The sequence below is a fragment of the Helicoverpa zea genome, chromosome 12 (assembly GCF_022581195.2).
Source record: "Helicoverpa zea isolate HzStark_Cry1AcR chromosome 12, ilHelZeax1.1, whole genome shotgun sequence".
Taxonomy (NCBI): Eukaryota; Metazoa; Arthropoda; class Insecta; order Lepidoptera; family Noctuidae; genus Helicoverpa; species Helicoverpa zea.
Genome location: NC_061463.1, coordinates 7372295 through 7391950, shown reverse-complemented (window position 1 = coordinate 7391950; position 19656 = coordinate 7372295). Strand labels below are relative to the sequence as shown.

General features: G+C 39.8%; 1 protein-coding gene across 1 annotated transcript; it reads right to left on the bottom strand.

The window, feature by feature from the left end:
* Positions 1-553: 553 nt before the first annotated feature.
* LOC124635043 (dipeptidase 1-like) lies at positions 554-19455 on the bottom strand. The gene is made up of 2 exons (XM_047170808.1): positions 18789-19455; positions 554-2247 (listed from the first exon to the last, which is right to left on the bottom strand). Exons 1-2 carry the CDS (start codon positions 18945-18947, stop codon positions 904-906), a joined length of 1503 nt encoding a protein of 500 aa, XP_047026764.1. The 5' UTR covers positions 18948-19455; the 3' UTR covers positions 554-903.
* Between the last annotated feature and the right edge of the window lie 201 nt (positions 19456-19656).

Genomic DNA, 19656 nt, shown 5'->3' with positions numbered 1-19656 from the left:
TAGTGCCTACTACCTACATGAGTCCGAAGTTTCGCGACTGATTTTATATTCCGACGCGTTCGAATTTGAAACAGCATATATGCTAAATAGTCCTAAACTTACACCTCAGATATTTGCAAAGCTGCTGCTTTGCATTGCGGGCATGCCAACGAATTACCGCTGAACTTACACGCGAATGAAATTCTGCTGTTTTCGGCTGTTATACGTGCACTGTAACGCAAAGTAATTTCAATATAGGTACTTTCATTAAAACCCAGTTAGCAGTTTTACATGAAAGGGACATAGAGACAAACATCCACTCATCCAAATTTTCATGCAAATAAGAGTGATAATCCTCTGCTCTCCTCACAAGGCAACTCCTCCGTGCTCTCGGAAAAAGCATTAATCTAAAACGGATATAATTTTCCAAATCGGACTAGTGAGATTAGTGCGTTCAACGAAACGAACTCTTTAGCTTTATAGTAGGTAGGGTGTTAAGTAGGATTAGGACAGATTTACAGTTCTATATCTATCTACTTACTATTCGGAAATCGCATTTAATAAAAAACTTGTATATTATAAATAAAGAATATTTATTTTTCTATAAACACATTATCCTTTTATATCATCAATGGCTGACATCATTATAAATCGCGGATCGCATTGGGCTTTCGTCAACGAAGTCGAGTGCATGGATGGAGAAGTGTTCAGCGGCCGAACCGCGGCCGATGCGCGACGCCGAGACGAAGCGCCCAGCGCGCGCGGCTCCTTAGCTAAACAATTTGTGCATCGAGGTTCAGGTAGAGATTACTTTAATCGCTAAATCACATTTGGACACTAATATACATGTATAACTACGTTCAACAAGTGTCAATATTGAGCAGTACGAGGGGGGCCGCGGGAGCTCGCGGCTCGTAGCCTGCGTCACGCAGGCCCGTACACGCAGTCTCCGCGGCGCGCGCCCGCCGTCTCCTCGCCCGGGAGCACGGCGGCGCGCCGCCATTGGTCGCGAACTCGCTCCACGTGCTGTAGCACGCGCACCACATTCATGCCGGCCAGCTTGCGTACGTCCTCCTCGCTCCAGTCCGGGTCGCGCAGCAGCTCCGCGAGCAGGTGCGGGTAGCGCGACACGTCCTCCAGCCCCTCGGGCGGCGCGTCGATGCCGTCGTACCCCGCGCCCAGCCCCACGTGCTCCACGCCCGCCACTCGCCGCACGTGGTTTATGTGTGCCACCACGTCTTCCAAAGTGGCTCGCTCCCCGCACGTTACTAGTTTTGCATAGAAATTTATCATGACGACTCCACCGTTCGCAGCTATCATGCGAAGTAAGTCGTCGGGAACGTTTCTACTGGAGTTGCATAGGGCTGCAGCTCCTGAATGCGAAAATACTACAGGCGCCTGTGACATTTCTAACGCATCGCGGGCTGTTTCTTCTCCCGCATGCGACAGATCTACGATCATACCAAGTCGATTCATTTCCCGTACAACAGCTCTTCCGAATTCACTGAGACCTCCTGCGGTGCCCGCAGCTCTTGCCCATCTTGTATCACATGTATGTGTCACTGTAAGATATCGCGCACCGAGTTGGTAGAACGCCCGGAGTACTGCTAGGGAATCCCCAAGAGCATGGCCACCCTCTACGCCAATAAGGGAAGCGATGCGACCATCACGATGCGCATCTAGTAGTTCCCCCGCATCAGTCACTAGAGCTAAATGCGCAGCATTCAATTCTACAATACGTTTGATAACGTCCATCTGTTCGAGCGCCAGTTGAACTGCGTCACGATCTCTTGCTCCACATGGCACATAAGCTGACCAAAATTGAGCACCGACCTGACCGAGCCTCAAGCGCGGGATATCAGTGTGCGACCAGCGCGACCGCGCCCAAGGTTCAATTCCGTCGAGACCGGCACTCAAATTAAAGTCACCTATTTTATTATGTAAAAATTTCCGTACATTCCACGCTAAGTCATTGTGACCGTCGACTAGTGGCGAATCTCGGAGCATGCGACGAATGGTGGTGAGTCGTTGTTCTGGAGTAGCGCGGCCTCCGCCGCCGAGGGCGAGGGGAAGCGCCAGGGCGGCGCCGAGCGCGGCCAGCACGACCAGCGCCGCCAGGGCGATGCGCCAGCGCGGCCGGCGCGGGATCGTCTTCTCGTCCGAGCTGCCCGACGCCGACGCTGACAGCGAGTCCGGCGCCCAGCGCCCGCACCGCTCCGCGACGTCGGGCAGCGGACCCGGAAATGTCATACCTTCTGGCACTGCGGCCTACAAACAGAAAAATATATCACGTTACTTACAAAACAAAAGGTTTTGTTGAGAGTTAGGTAAGATATGTAAACTACATATGTAGGTATAATGAATGGCTTCTTTCTACGAGAAGGTACTTATGCCAATTCCCAACCGTTAATTTAAGTTCCTTTATTATACCTAGGAATTATATGAATCTATGTAGTTAGGCATGTAGGTAGTGGGCACACGGTAAAGTGGCTTTGACAAAGCTGTGCCAACATCGGCTATTATGTACTACATAAGCATATCATTTAACTTTGACCCACATCTACCTAATTGTTTGAGTAGTCAATACCAACAATTTTGCACTTTTTTGCGATTCTAACTGTTATCCTCATATTAAAACATGTTAGTAAGTAGACAACGATAATTAACAAGATTTACCTAGGAGAACAATAGAGCAATCCTTCCAAAGGATGCAATGTGAATAATTTCGAACTTTCTACTTCATTTAACGTCATATATGTACTATTGTTATGTTTAAGTCATAGCTATGTACCTACTTATACTTGTTTATACACCGTACTTCGAGTTATGTAGCTAGTTACTAGCAAAGAAAAAAACATTCGTTAAAACAAATCTAGGCAAATTCAACAAGTACGTAAATATGCGAGGTCTGCACGGTATTTCCTTCCATAGGTGACTTATTATTACAACTCCGCCCGCCTACTTTATCCCACATCATGTTTCCTGATTAAATATAATCTTGCAGACGCAAAGCGGTTATAATACCTACAATGGATTTAAATGACTGACACATTACGTTGCTACAGCATATGTCTTAACTAAGGTTTAAAACATGCATATCTACAATATGTATTCATGAGCGCAATAATTAATATATGAACTGAAAGCGAATTAGAAATCGCCTTTACGTTTATAACTCTTAACTTCAAAACAGAAAGGCCATGTTTGTATTTATCTTCGTCACCACAGAAAAAACGTACCATAAAACACGTAAGTGAAACAGGATTAAAAGGGAAGTCCATGCCCTGATTTTCTCACAAATTTTTCACCGTGATTTGAATGGAGAATATTGTAAGCGTTCATATCAGTCGATTCAGGCGTGACAATAATTTGCCGCGTGTTCAATTATGCAAGGGGCACACACAGTTAGGGGACGAGACTGTGGGGAAGGGGCGCACAGGGTGAGCCTGAATAGCTTCTGACCCATTTACAGACAGAACTGGCGCGAAGGCCCCAGTCGCCTGGATTTTAGTCTTAACTGAAGCCTCCTTTCTAATTACGATGCTCATATTGCATTCAATCTGATTGAACGGCGTGATATACTTTTTTTCTCTGTTTTAGTATTTACATAGATGTCTATCAAAATTGAGGTAAATGGGCAAGATAACTTAAAACATGCGTAAATGGAACTTTAATTATAGCATAATAGACCTAATTATTCTGTTTCGACATAGATATTGTTTATCTTATGTTGTTTTCCAAAAGTAAAATAATTAAAATATACATACTTAGTATTTCAATTTCTCACGACGTTTTACAACGTAGGTACGCCAAGTTTAAAAAACAGCCTCAAAACTACTGGTACTAACTACTACAAACTAATTGGTAGTCGTTGTAATTATTCACCATGTAAACCGATCCTTATATGTATATAATTTGTTGAGAAATGGCAAATAACTACATAGTACATGTAATTATTATAAAGCTTCAAACATTAATTACACAAAATAGTTTAAAAGGCACTCAAACCAATAAATCCATGAAACTAGTCTACGCATACCTATTTACAGTGATAATTTAGCAAATAAACAATTGTCCCCGTACTATTAGTGGGCACGGATAGTACCGGAGTTTATAATTGATTAGCTTTATTTGTAAACACAAAGTTATGCGGGTCAAATTCTAGCGGAATATTATAGCTCCCCAATAGCAGTGTTCCCGGCAGCTACGTATCATTGAAACTCAAAGTGAGACGTAACTTTTAGTTTCGCTTTCCTAAAAGGATTAAACGTTTGCACGAAATGGACTAACTTCCCGAATTCCTGTAGCCAGAGTTTCCATTATCGATCAAAACATCACCAACTGTCCAAAACTAAACTGACTTTACTTTGAGCCATTTTGGGATAAATGATGAAAAATTAGGTTATAGCACCGTTATGAAGTTACTTTATTAAAAGTAAAAAAAAAACTTTCAATCCCAGACAACAATGAGTAGACTCATCGTTGGTATTCAAAGTCATTGACCGGCTTGATGAGAACCGATGTAGACGAAGGCCCTTTATTAACACAGAAAAATATCTCCAAAACTTAAAAAAAAAAACACATTTGTTATAATTAACTGTCATGTAATTTATATATGATAAGAATAATATTTGCGAAGGCGATGAATATCATGAAAACAGACGGCGGGGCGAGGCAGGTGCGGGGGCGGAGCTGCATCGATTCGCTGCATGCCAGACAGCGAGATCGCGGGCCTCGAAGCTTGGCCCGGTCCGCGGCCACGGCTCACAGGCCACGGCCCACACCGCGGCTGCTGTGGCCCCCACTGGCCCCCGCAACGACATAATGTTGCGTGAAATTTGCGCCCCCATTGTAACCTTACCTACAACTAGCCGTCCGTCCGTAACGCCTTTATGGAGCACGGACCTGGATGCTATATGGACCGAGTGTGAATCACACACGTGACGGGCCATGGGTCAATACGTTTTATTGTATTTTTTATTGTTTCCTATTATCACACAGTTCAGTATGTTTTCATCCTGAATTATTTTGAAATAGGGGTAGGTATATAGGGACTTATTTTCATTTTGTGATTTATCTATAAATTATACAGCGTCAGCAAGGCTTGATGAATGTTGCAGTACCTATTGTTGGATCGTGAAGTGAGCATTAATAAATTGTGTATCTACCGGATCATTTAATATCGGAATAAAAGTTTAGGTAAGTAATGTAATGTAAGTAATTTTCATTGGATAAATAGTGCGATTAAGGTTGTATGAATGTGTTAATGTAAGTATATCAGCTATAATATGTGTAAAGAGTATTTAATTCATATACTTAAAACACATTCATTATCTTATTGCTACGCGGCGTTTTTTTTATTGTAAGCTAAAGGTAAAATGTATTTATATAAATTCGCCTATCCCGGGTTAGTCCGTCAAACATGGACTCCGCATTCTCGTTGCGGATGTTTGATTAGAAGTTTCGCTCACAGTATCTACATAGTCAATATCAATTAAGCCCATTAATTGTTTAATCGTTTCAAACTAAGTGCTTTGTGGCTTCGGTTTTGTTTATTAATGTAGGCTGCTTGATTTCTCACTCAGTTTACACTGGTTTGTTCTAAGGAGATATCAATGAATATATCCCATTGTTACTGGGTCTGATGCGCGTCTGATGTCTTTATAGCATTCCAACAAAACTCTTTATAAAATGCCTTGAATATTATTAGGTATAGAGTTTTGATTTATATTGTTTGGAAATTCCGATCTACTTTATAATAATAAAACATAGATAGATTGATTAATTGAGATTTCAATTGTCAATAGATTTTCATTTACCATAGTTGTTATTAGGTATACTGTACACTAGTGTAACGCTGTAACTGAATAGAATACGCCTTTTCATAGGGGATATAAATTAAAATCAAGTAATTTTAGTTTTGTTAAGCAAAGATTGGCTCTAGATGAAACTTCTCGTGTGTGGAAAAACGAGAAAAAATCCTTTGTATTTCCTTAACAGATACACAAATGTTGCCACAATATACAAGACGATTGGATCTACAGGAAGAAACAATCAAGATCGTTTCAACAAATCTACACCGATACAAATCACATTTCCGAAACAAATGTGGCGTCGGCGATGAAGCGACAGCGAAGCGTCTCACGACTGATACCTGCATTACTTATAATAATATCAATCTATTTCAACATTCAACCTTCTCATTGTTTGTTTTTTTTTTCAATTATGTCTAGTCTATAGTTCTCTATGCTTTTTATTTGCAACTAAAGATACTTCATCATCAGCATCGACTTGTCTTGCATTCCATCGGCAAATATAATAAAAAAGTATGTGAGTTGTAAGTCCTTTATTAGTAAATATCCTTATTGTTACTTTTCCATCTCAATAAATAATATCATCCGATATTTCATTCTTATTCATGGATATCAATTTAAATACCAATTCTACAAATGGTGACCATAAACTGGTAATAAATTATTATAATATTTGGTCAGCTCAAAACTTCATTGACATCAATATTGTGGTTAACACCAATTCGCACTCGCAGTCAACGTCTATTAAATCAACAGCCACCGTAAACACTGCAAATAATACGCGCGACACTAACTGTAAATTAATTAAAATATTTGCAGCATTTACCAGATGACCGTGTTTTTATTGTATTTTTCGTAGCAGTTTCGTAGGCGTGCTACGAAAGCGTAGCGCTTGGGTAATTTAGAATTATCTATTATGTTAGCCTATTTAGTTAATATTTTAGTTTGTAGACTTGATACGTAACAAGTGTCCAAGCAGTATGTCTAGTCTAGATGTATTAAAGAATTTAGAAATATTTTTATAAATACTATTCCGTTTGTAAATACTGTTCTCATCGGCGAGTTGTGGAGACTAAATAGCGCTTACAAGAATGAGCTGTGGTTATTCTCTGAGGCATTTACGTCTTCCGTAAACATAGATCTACGCGCGAAGATATAAATAAGGTGTATGTACTTGTACTGAGTACCAGGTCCCAATGCGATCGCGGGGATTAATAGGGAGTAATAATACTGCCAACTACTTAATTAACTTATATATTTTTTGAACACACATTTTATTATTTGTTTTGTAATGTCATCACTGTCATTTTTTCATTCACAGTCAACTGTCAAAAACAAAAAGGTTGTTTACAAAAACAGTTTAAATCCTTATAGGTTAGATACCAAATATAAATAGAACAAACACACAAATCATGGATAAACCAACGTACAATATTGTACATTCCGCCCACCAAGGACCTATTTCACATAGTCCTTACCATGTGCATTACACCGCCCACCATGAGCATATAACCAATATAAACGAAATTGAACTTGAAACGCACGTGGTGCTGAACTTAAATGAAGAATTAATTAAAAGGATTTAACATTACGACTACTGTGTCACAGGTAAAATGCATACCTTCGAAGTAGGTCTTTTTATTACTGAATTCTTCGTACGCAAAGTGACTACTCTCGTAATTTTGTCCATTCCGGGATGTTTTTCTACAACCTTGGCCAAGAGCCACTTGCAAGGGGGTAAGTCGTCCTCCCTCACAACAACGATATCCCCAATTTCAGGTTCAGGATGCGGAGAAGACCATTTGTATCTATGAAGAAACTTTTTAAGGTATTCTTGAGACCAACGATGCCAGAAATTTTGCATCATTTTTTGAGTTAGTTGCCACCTTCGCAAATTAGTTACTGAAGAGGCTTCAAAACTATAGTCTGGTACCGTCACTAATGGCTCCCCAATGAGAAAATGCCCTGGCGTCAAAACATCAATGGCGTCTGCATCGGAGTTTAATACAGAAAGAGGTCTGGAATTAAGACATGCCTCAATCTGCCCTAGCACTGTCGATAATTCCTCGTAGGTCAACGTGGAATCTCCTATCACACGTTTCAAATGAAACTTAACTGACTTTACGCCAGCCTCCCACAATCCTCCAAAGTGAGGGGCTCGGGGCGGAATAAAATGCCACTTCGTCTGGTTCGCGGCTAATACCTGGGAAATCTCCTCAAGATAAGTTGATCTTTCCCGATTGAACAAATTCTGGAGTTCTCTTGACGCGCCGACAAAGTTTGTACCATTATCGCTCCAAATATCCGTACATAAACCTCGACGAGCGACAAAACGTTTGAAAGCTGCCAGGAATCCTTGTGTAGTTAAATCGCTAACCACTTCAAGGTGCACAGCACGTGTCGCCATGCAGATAAATAAACAAATGTATCCCTTAGCCGCATGATGACCACGCCCCTTGCTTGTCCGAATATTAATTGGTCCTGCATAGTCTACCCCACTACATTTGAAGGGTCTCGACGGACTTGCTCGAGCCTCTGGCAGCTGACCCATCAATTGTTGTGACGATCTCGCGCAATGCTTTACACAGGTAACGCATTTTTTAACTTGTGCCTTAATTACGGCCTTTGCCCCAATGATGTAGTAACCCGTGCTTAAAAAGGTCAACATTAACTGCGGTCCACCGTGGAGAGTCTTTAAGTGTGCATCCTTTAAAAGAAGAGTGGTCAATGTGGATTTCTTGGGTATAAGAATTGGGTGTTTAGCGTTTTGGTTCAGGGTTGAGTTCTCTAATCTCCCTCCAACTCGCAATACATTTTGATTATCCAAGAACGGATTCAAGGATTTGAGAGGCCCTTTCAACTGTGCTAAACCTTTTTCTGATCTCAGAATCCTTAACTCGTCTTTAAAACCTTCCGATTGGCAATGTCTAATAGCACACTTCAAAGCTTCCTCTAATTCTTCAGTGGTCAGGTATGCACTGAATTTCATATTTTTCCGAAACCTTAAAAAACGTCTACAGTAAGCCACAACTCGAATTAATTTTGTAAGTGACGAATATCTATTCCATAACGAATTTTCAGCTACTGTAAAATGAACCTTTGTTTCTTCCAAATTGGTTTCTAATTGTTTTGGCTTGCTGTAGTTAATTTCTTCTTTATATAAAAAATCTGGACCATTGAACCAAGCTGAACACTTCAACAGTTGAGCCGGGGTAACACCTCGTGATCCAAGATCCGCAGGGTTCTGACTCGTGGGTACATGCGACCACTGATTTGAGTCTAAAGTGGTCAATATCTCAGAGACACGATTGGCGACAAACGTTTTCCACCTGCTCGGGTGACTGTTGAGCCATGCTAGGACTACAGTCGAATCGGTCCACGCTCTGACATTTTTAATCGGTATTTCCATTACAGTAGCTACTTCAACAAGCAGTTTGGTAAGCAGTACTGCACCACAGAGTTCCAGACGCGGAATAGACACCTGTTTAATAGGTGCAACCTTTGTTTTGGCTGTGACTAAACTTACATGAGTGTTACCCTCAGTATCCACCACACGAAGATATACGACGGCCGCATATGCCAGCTTAGATGCATCGGAGAAGCCATGCAGTTCGACAAGATTATTGTCGGTGTTTGTTTTATGCCATCGAGGTACTTCAACTTTTGCTAATTGTACCAGTTCAGTAAGGTAAGTATCCCATTCAGTTATAATTTGGTTGGATACCTCCTCATCCCAATTTAATCCTGCTAACCAGAGTTTTTGAATAATGATCTTTGCTGTTATTACACACGGAGCTACCCATCCAAGTGGATCATATAATTTAGCAATATGAGATATAATTTTTCTTTTAGTTACAGGTCCCGGTTCCTGAGCTACATTGACCGCGTAGCGGAAGTTATCAGTTCTCTGATTCCAGGTAAGTCCCAAAACCTTAACAACCTCATCTTCTTTCAACTGTAACCCTTCTCCTCCTTTGTCTTTATTACTTTCCTTCATTCCCTTTAGTAGATCAACATTATTAGTCATCCACTTTTGAATTTCAAAACCTGCTTTACTCAATAATTCGTTCATTTCTCTGTAAATAGTCAGACCTTCTTCTATATTGCTACATCCCGTTAATAGATCATCCATGTAAAAATCACTTATTACTCTTCTAGAAGCTGCTGGATAATCCTTTCCTTCATCGTGTGCCACTTGTTGGAGTGCCTTCACCGCTAAATATGGAGCCGACGCAGTACCGAAAGTCACTCTTAACATGCGATATGTTTCCGCGTTATTTTCTGGTTCTTCTTTCCACAGGATTCTCTGGTTGTCTTTATCAACATCTGCCACTCTGACCTGCCTATACATCTTGACGATATCCGCCGCCATACATATAGGATGTTTTCTCCAGCGCATTAATAAGTGACGAAGTTCTGGCTGTAGCTTTGGTCCAATCATTAGCTTATCATTTAGGGAATATCCCTTTTTGCATTTACAGGACGCGTCAAACACCACACGTACCTTCGTCGTGTCTTTATCTTCCCTCACAACTGCGTGATGAGGTAAGTAGATTGTATCCCTTTTTCCTTTTTCGGCTTCTGGAACCTTTTCCATATGTCCCAATTCTAAATATTCATTTATTACTTGTTTATATCTTTCTTTCAGGTCAGGATCTTTCTTCAGTTTTCCGTGTAATGAATTCAACCTTCTCTCTGCTATCTCTTCGAATTCACCAAAGGAGTAAGCAGAAGACTGCTCCCGGAACGGCAGCCGCACCACATATCTACCATTTTCATCTCGCTTAGTAGTTGCCGCAAATAATTCTTCACACTGCTTTTCTTCTTCTGACATTATTTTCTTTTGATTAGTGGGCTCCGCTTCTAACTCCCAAAACCTTTTCAGCGCTTCATTATCGTCTACCTGAGCATGCAATACAACTAAGTTCGAAGAGAAAGAGACCGATGTGTCTACTACCCCAGAAAGTATCCATCCAAGTTTGGAGCATGGAGCTATAACAGATCCTTCTGAATTTCGTTTTAAACCTTCTTCAATAATTTGTCGATAAACATCAGCACCTAATAACACATTGATTTTATTTGGAGTATGATATTGTGGATCTGCCAGCTGTTCATTCTGTAGATCAACCCATTTTATAGCATTTACCTTTGTAACTGGCAGAAGCGACGTTATGGACTTTAAAACATACGCCTTAACCTTAATATTAAAATTGGAATCCACCCTCGACTTTACATTCATTATAACCACGGATCTTGATGTTATTTCTTTATCTCCCCCGACTCCTTTTATTACATGAGTAGAAGGAATTTTCTTCAGCCCTAAATACTGCACTGTAGCTTCAGTGACCAAAGAAACCTGAGATCCTTGATCAATTAATGCCCTAACCACTTGGTAAATACCTGCTTTCGACTCAGCCCTGATAAGCGCTGTGGCTAATAACACCGTATGATTTGATGTTCCTGTCGAAAAACAAGTAACAAGCGGTTGCCCTGCTTCCTCAGCGTGAGAATCAGAGTGTTTGGTTACCATCTTGCATTCTTTAATGTCTTCCTTAACTGACGACGATTCGGTACTAGCCTGTGAGTTGTTATTCTCGGACCTCCCGCTAGAGTGAGAAGAAGAAGAATCACTCTGGGGATGCAGCAGTGAATGATGACGCCGCTTGCAGATTTTACATTTAACGATACTATTACATTCCTTTGCAGAATGATTTTTTCCCAAGCAATTGAAACAAATACCCTTCTGTTGGACAAAACTACGACGAGCGTCACAATCCATTTTGTAAAACTGTTTACAAAAACTCAACTTATGTGACTCTGAACAACAAGGGCACTGTATTCCAGAAACGTGTAAACTATTTACTTTATTTGTGTTACCGCTGTAATTACTCTGACCTTTGGAGCTGGATCCCGGTTTATTATCTAAAAATTCTAAAGCTCTGTATCGATTTGTTAAAAACTCAGTAAATTGAACAAAGGTGGGTAATTCTTCTGAAGAATTATTCGAAGTAATATTAAATTCCCACTGTTTGCGGGTTTCCGGATCCAACTTCAGAGTAATTATGTGAATCACAATAATATCCCATGTCTTGACATCAATGCCAAGATTTTCAAGTGCTTTTAAACAATCATTCGTGTTGTCAATTAATTCTTTGAGACCAAAAGCCGATTCCGACGTAAGATTTCTTTGACTTAGTAGCCTTTTTAAAATAAAATGTGATAAATACCGTTTGTTATTATAACGCGAGTTTAATTGTTGCCAGCAATGTTCATAATTAGCGTCTGAAATAGGTATTTGTCTGAGTAATTGTTCTGCTTCCCCAGACAAATATCCTTTCAAATACTGCATCCTTTGTACGTTATCTAAACTAGGATTTTTGTGTATGAGAGACACAAATAAATCCCTAAAAGTGACCCAGTCTGTATATTTGCCCGAAAACACCGGAATTACTATTTTAGGCAGCTTTACGTGACATTGTTTACTATTAAGCGCGATTTTACTTTCTTTTTTAATTTCCTCTTTACTCTCAAAAGACTCTAAAATAATTTCAAGTTCAATTTTGTATTGCATGTATGTTTCTTCTGTTATATTATACACATCTTTCTGTACATATTGACTCTGACGTAATTTATCTGGGTCATATCCTTCCAACAATTTATTATGACCATCTGTTAACTGTTCGTACATTTTTTCTAAATTTTCTAACCTTACTTTTACATATGGAGCAGTTATTCTGTCCTTAGGAGATTTTCTAAAGGTACTATATGCTTTACAGATTCTATTGTAAGTGTCTTCTTGTTTATACAATAACGACTCCATTTTTACAACTTATAAATACAACGGTTTTATCACAAATTAAACAAAATTTTTATTCCGAGATCATTCTTAAAAGACAAATACGCAATTGAATTAGTAACACTAAACTTATAAAACAATCATTAACAAGTGCTGAGCAAATGTGCACTCACTAATCAATTATTTATCTATACAAGTTTTCACAAGTTCACACCGAAACGCAAATAAACAAGTGTATTAAAATTTAAGAAACATCGGAAATAGTTACAAGTCCCAATAATATAAACATTAACTTTTGCCAAACAAACTAAAATAATTTACAAGTTTTTAAATAGACTTTGAAATTTGGGCATAGGTTCCCCGTAATAACACTTTTTGTAAATTATTCTAAGTCCTAGAATTATTTAAAACTAAAAGTCAATGTTCCAATAGCACTAAATTTCTTTTATGTTACTAACTCACTTTCACTTTTCTTTCAATTTCTAGCAACCGAATAAAAGAAATATGCAACTCACAGTTTATCCGGACACTTCACCGTTTACCTCCTGCACTTCACCGTTTACCTCCTGCACTTCACCAAGTTCCTCCAGGGGGTGTTCAACTCCTGGCTCCTCCACGGGCTTCCAACGCCCGGGCACCTCCAGGGAGATAATATCTCCCGGCTCCTGTTGTGACCGCGCCTCTCCTCCAGGGAACTCCAGCTCCCCGGTTCCTCACTGCTCCAACAATGCTGCTGGGCTGTAGGGATGCTCTGAACAGCGATCCACTGTCCAGTAGAGTGCAGCTCCGCACAGGCTGTTATACCAGCCCCGCCGATCACACCGGTGACACCACAATAACCGACGAACGGTTCACTTTCGACGCGAAGGACCACAATGTACTTGTACTGAGTACAGGGTCCCAATGCGATCGCGGGGATTAGTAGGGAGTAATAATACTGCCAACTACTTAATTAACTTATATATTTTTTGAACACACATTTTATTATTTGTTTTGTAATGTCATCACTGTCATTTTTTCATTCACAGTCAACTGTCAAAAACAAAAAGGTTGTTTACAAAAACAGTTTAAATCCTTATAGGTTAGATACCAAATATAAATAGAACAAACACACAAATCATGGATAAACCAACGTAAAATATTGTACAGTGTATGTATATGACGGCACATTCTTGTATAAATATCCGTTGATGGCGTCATTGTTTTAAGTAAATTCTCTTTTGGATGACCGCATTTTTCAACTAGGTCATCCCTTAAAATTAGATGGTGGACGCGGACCCTCATGAGCACACCGCTGCTCTAATGTTCCACAAAGATAGCTCAGATCGATATCTCAATATGGACCGTCTGTTTGGAACAGTGCAAATAGCGAGTTGACAAGGGGAAAGATAAAACTTGTAAGTAAACCACGAAGCACTTTGATGTCGGCTATACATAAACAGTGATGCGTGAACAAGGCGATATTTTCGACGTCAAGTTTCCCTTAATACCTAAGTACACCAAAAGGAACTCATAAAAAGGTTCCAGGAAAATATTTGTTAAAAACGGTGAGCGCGCGGTACGCCGTTTACGCGCCATGATTAAGGAAGAGATATCTGATGTTTTCCTTCCTTTGTGGACCTACCTCTTACCTGCACGACTACATAAACGATTCTCCCCCACTAACATAATTTATTAGAAATGGGCAAACTAAAGCTATTTGTTTAAACGAAAACGAAGTCTAGCTAGGAATGTATGTATAAAATCAATAAGTAGGTACACTATATAGGCAATATTTGCACTTTTTAATTTATATATTATAAAGGTTTTATTTATCACAAGCATTTAGTACCTAAATTAGTACCTTACGTACTGAGTAATGGAACAATAAAGAATGGCATAGTTTCTCATGCAATTAATTGCTTTATTCTATGTATTCTACAGTCATTTATAACTACCAACCGTTTTCCAGGTTTTCCCCACATTTCACACACATTTGCACAGTGACTTAGTGCATAAGTGAAGTGCTACTAACATAGTTTTAAGTTTTTATTTACTAACAATTTTGTATATCATATTATGTATGCTAGTTTTAAGGTATTTATCTATGGGCCTTTGATGCCTGAGAATAAAGATGATTTGATTTTGATTTGATTTCGAGGAAGAATTTTTGATAAGAAACAAACCTATCCAGGATACATGCCCTATTTCATCCTCGTTCTCCGTTTCAGTGCGAAAGTGTAACAAACAAATAAACAAAGTCACATTCGCTTTTACAATATCAGTCAGGATAGTTTCATCAAATAAACTTCTCACTATCTGTAATCGAATCAGTTAAATCCATTTGCGTACATGAGACGTGACGTTCTTGTACTGTTGATTCATGCGTGCATTCATTAAAAAGGTTGATAGGCTAATTTGCCGCGAGTACGTAAGTTGTAATCCAGTGTTTGAGAAACAAAGAGATAATTCTTCAATAACAAAGTAGGTAATTAGCATTCTTCATTAATGATGATTGAATGGTTTTCCATATTATGTTAATGATGAAACAGAAGACTCAGCAGAAGTTTCTGGGTAAGCTGCCCGCCATTTAGCCATGTCTCGAGCTTCAAGTGACGTGCATGGCCACTTGTGCTCAGGTGTGAAGAGGCCTTTAGTCACAAAGTCTAAGGGAACAAGCTCGTTACCTATTAGCTTGCATATTTAAACTTGTTGAAAATTGTTTATTTACTGCTCGTGCAAGACGCCCCCAGACTAATTAGAGGGTAATCATCCTTTATCGTTAGTAGTTAGGCAAACAATTTGCTGAGTGTGCACATATGTGTAGTTAGGATTAAATACTATGAAATATGTTGAAGATTTTATTACTGATTAATTACTGAAATTACTGAGTAACTGATTGCTTTTGTAGATTCTACTAATGACATTCATTCGATGATCTGATCAAACCATAAATTATTTTCTTTATTTATGTTATCATATTTTAACCACTTCGTGCACAACAATCCAGAACACGGTCTGTCTTTACGCCAAGTTCAATTCAATCAGTACCTACTTCTAGCGTAAAAAGGCTAACCAACTCGTCCTAGACATGTACACCGATAAAACCACTGCACCTATTTGAACGTATGACTGCGCACTAAGAAGACTTTTTTAGAAATTTGCGGGCAGGTAGACCAACTGTTTGAGGATCAATACATGTGAATAGTTTTTATTTCCCAATATCAATGTTCACGTTGTTTTAATTATACATAATAATTTCCGTTCATCACTGGAAATGAGACCGAGCTAAAGATAAAAATAAAGCTGTTGAGTTTAAACGGAAAATATTAAGCGTCTCAAGTGTTTAACTGTTTTGTCCACATTTGTTATGGGTGTGATATTTACAGGTCGATGATTTTAAGTTAATACGCTGATGAATGAAGCTAAAACTGTTTAAATATGTTAGTGAAACACAAACATTTTTTGAAATCACTAAATGTTGAAATAAAATATTTACATAAACTTAATAAATAAACACACAATACCAACATCAAGTGCTTGTTTTGCAAACACAACATAACACTCTCAAATCTATTCAATTTTATGCTTTGCTACGAGTCGCGTATATTTCGTGGAAATAAAATTGGCGAATATATATAGAAAAAATGGTGACGGTAAATCTTTTTAGTGCAATAAAATTGTATAGCGTCTGAATTGAGATGTAAAGAAGAGAAGAGTCCCGGCGGCAGGCTGAAATGAAGTCGCTCTAGCACATGTACAACTTTATGACCTTCCAACCTAATGCGCTAATAAAATGGACAAATACTTCATCGTTTTTATACCACTGTTGCTCACGATGTCTGTATTAATCGGTGTAGGATTGTGAAGTAAGAGGAGGATACCGCTTTTATTGCATTCTTTACAGAACGATTATTTCATATTTCAATAAGAAGAAATGTCTACTCTACATCTGAAAACCTAATCCATCTTTTGAGAATCATTTCAGTAGGAAAGTAAGTATCTATCATCCCCAAAGTAAGATACATAGGAAGATGTATTGTTTAGATAAATATAATTCATCAACATATTCAAATCAAGCGAGGTTAATGACTTGAGCGCTGACTGAAAACAAACGCGCCACCGACAAACAGATTGCGGTTAAGAATGTTGACGCGACTGTCGTGCCTCCCTATACGCATTGCTACGACCTGTTATTACCCCAGTAACTGTAAAGGCATTATTAATAAACACAGATTAACGTTAAACTAAGAATGACAAAGGAATAACCACACATTTTCATAAGTTTAAACTTGGAATAACTGAGAGATTAATATTTTACGCTAAAATGCAAATCTCACCTTACATCAAGGTATAATTAGATCGGCTATATGTGAACCACATGAACCTTTCGTGCGTTAAGCGTTGGTAAATATCACCCATAAAAAGACATAAAAATTGTGTTACTTTAATTTTCTATAAAGGGTTGTTTTTTTTTGATATTATGTAGATTAATTACCTAATATTTATTAAGTACATGTAAATGGTTATCTACATTTATTACACAATACCTACATGTTGTCTTAAATAGAGTGAATTAACATGTAATGTGATTAACTTCTAAAAATACGCTGCAAAAATAAATAAACAAGTGGTCTTTACAGGAAAACTTCACCCTCATCATCATCATCATCATCATCTCAGCCATAGGACGTCCACTGCTGAACATAGGCCTCCCCCTTTGATCTCCACAGATACCTGTTGGAAGCGACCTGCATCCAGCGTCACCCTGATACCACTAATTTATGTATTCACTGCGCGGAATCCAATTTAGTAATTTAAGCAAATTAGATAAATAGCAAGCCTTTTCCGTCTAAACCGGTTGCCTACACGGTCTTTGTTCGAGCCGGCCTGAGTAGGGCTGCGAGCAATATAAACTTTAATATAAACGTCAAGTGCACCGCTTGAAGCCCTATTAGAAAGTTATATAATTCTACGTTAACATCAAAGTGACCAAAATATGTATATTTTTCCTTTTTGGAGAATCGTGTATTGTATTATATAGACCTTTGCTATATATTTAAACCTGTTTGCTATAAGTATATATAACTTATACAAGATTTCTATATTGTTTAGTAAACGTACAATACATTTAACAGGTATATAAGGTAGCATGATAACAGTAAATGGTTTTTATAGGGTGAAACACGGAAAAACCGCTCGACAGACTAATGGAATTTCCAGCAACAGGAAGCTGTAGATCCGGTTAGCATGGTACTTATTGTATAACGGAAGAAAATACCAGCTCGAGGGGAAATTAAGAAACCATCCTATGTGAGCAATGCCTTGGTCGCGAACACAAGGACTCGTAGGTATTATAAGTATATAGTAGGAGTGTGTAACGGGACTGTTGTGACTCTACAACTAACTAAAACATGGCCTTTAGTTCTGATAGTCAATCTTAGAATTGCTGCAGAGGTATTTAACAAACTGATAATTGCATCTTAACTTCATACATTTGATACTTGAACATCTTTGCAGATTGAATTTTGAATAAAATACATAGAAGTATTACTATTTGATGATCAAGAATGATGATTCAGTGTAATGAATATTGTGAAGAAGGACGTATTTTAGTACTAATTAAACTATCAGTTGTTAAAGACAAACATGCAAACAGGCAGATGGGAAAAAGTTTGATCTACTTGACTAACGTTGGAATGTGAACGGAGTATGATCAACACAAACATGATAATGACCACAAACTAACATAATTACACACACAAAAGGTTTATTATTAATCCAAAATAAAAGCAAATTCAGGTTTAAGTTGAATATTATGCAGATATTTACGGATCTTCATATATGACCTTGCTCAACTAAACTGACGAAGATCATAACATTTTCCTTTTAATCGTAAGTTGTAATTCACATCCACTTATAATGAATGATGCTAATACGTGTGAGTAAGATTCAATGTCAAACAATCATAAAATCTTAATATGGAAATCAAAATAAAACGAGATGAATGCATAAATTGTATTAAAATAACATCACTTTAACAAACATCAATGTTACATAAATCACAGGTACAAACTGAACACTACGTTATGCAGTTGAAATGACATAATACGACCACTACAAACAAATCAGCGTGAAGACGGTCCCTAGCGGACCGCGGCAAGATCATGCGGGGGAGGGCCGGAGGATGCAAGCGGGCGCGGGCAAACAACGACACGTACGTGGGCGTGCGGCGAGGTGATCGCGCGGCACAGGCAGGCGTGCGCCGCCGGCGCCACCTGGTAGTCCATATAGTTCCCGTAGCCCATGTGGTCGCACGTGCAGGCACAGTTCTCGATGTGCCGACGCAACTCCAGCTCGAGCTCCCACGGCGGCTCCATGAGCGCGTCGAGGCGGGCGGGCGCGCGCCGCGGCGTGCCCGCGCCTCCGCGCGCTGCGAATGCGGCCCCGGGCCGGGCGCGGGCCGCACCTGCGCGACGCCACCTGCCTCCCCGCCCCCCGCCTGGCGCGCTCCACCATACACCGGCGGCTAGCGCGCGGAGGCGCCGGCGACGCGGCCCTCGCAGCGAGCTCGGGGCCCTACCCCCGGAGAGCGGCGAACCGCGGCTCGCGCGGCGTCCCGCGTGTCGGCGCGCATAGCGTGACGGTCGCCTGCCGGCTGGGGAATGCCGCGCCGCGAGCTCGGCCGGGCGCGAGACCCGGGCGGCCCGGCCGCGCCGGCGCCTCGAGCTCCACGTGACAGCCCGCGCTCCGCGCCCCCGCTGCCCGACTCGCGCCGAGCCTGCTGCGACTCTCACCGCCGGACACGTCTTTCAGATGCACAATCGTCAACCATCAATTAACTCAGCGACGTAGCTATATTTCACGGAAATTGAATTGCGCATCCAACAATGAATACCAAAACACAAACACGAACCAAGTAGATTTGCGGGGATTTTACAAATGGAAAATACTCTAACACCTCTTTAATTAATTTTTATATCATACTTATTACATAGGAACGCAAGGAAAAATTATTGCATACATAGATATACCTACATGGTATGAAATAACTTCACTGTATATAAATTCGCGATTTCGCACAAAAAA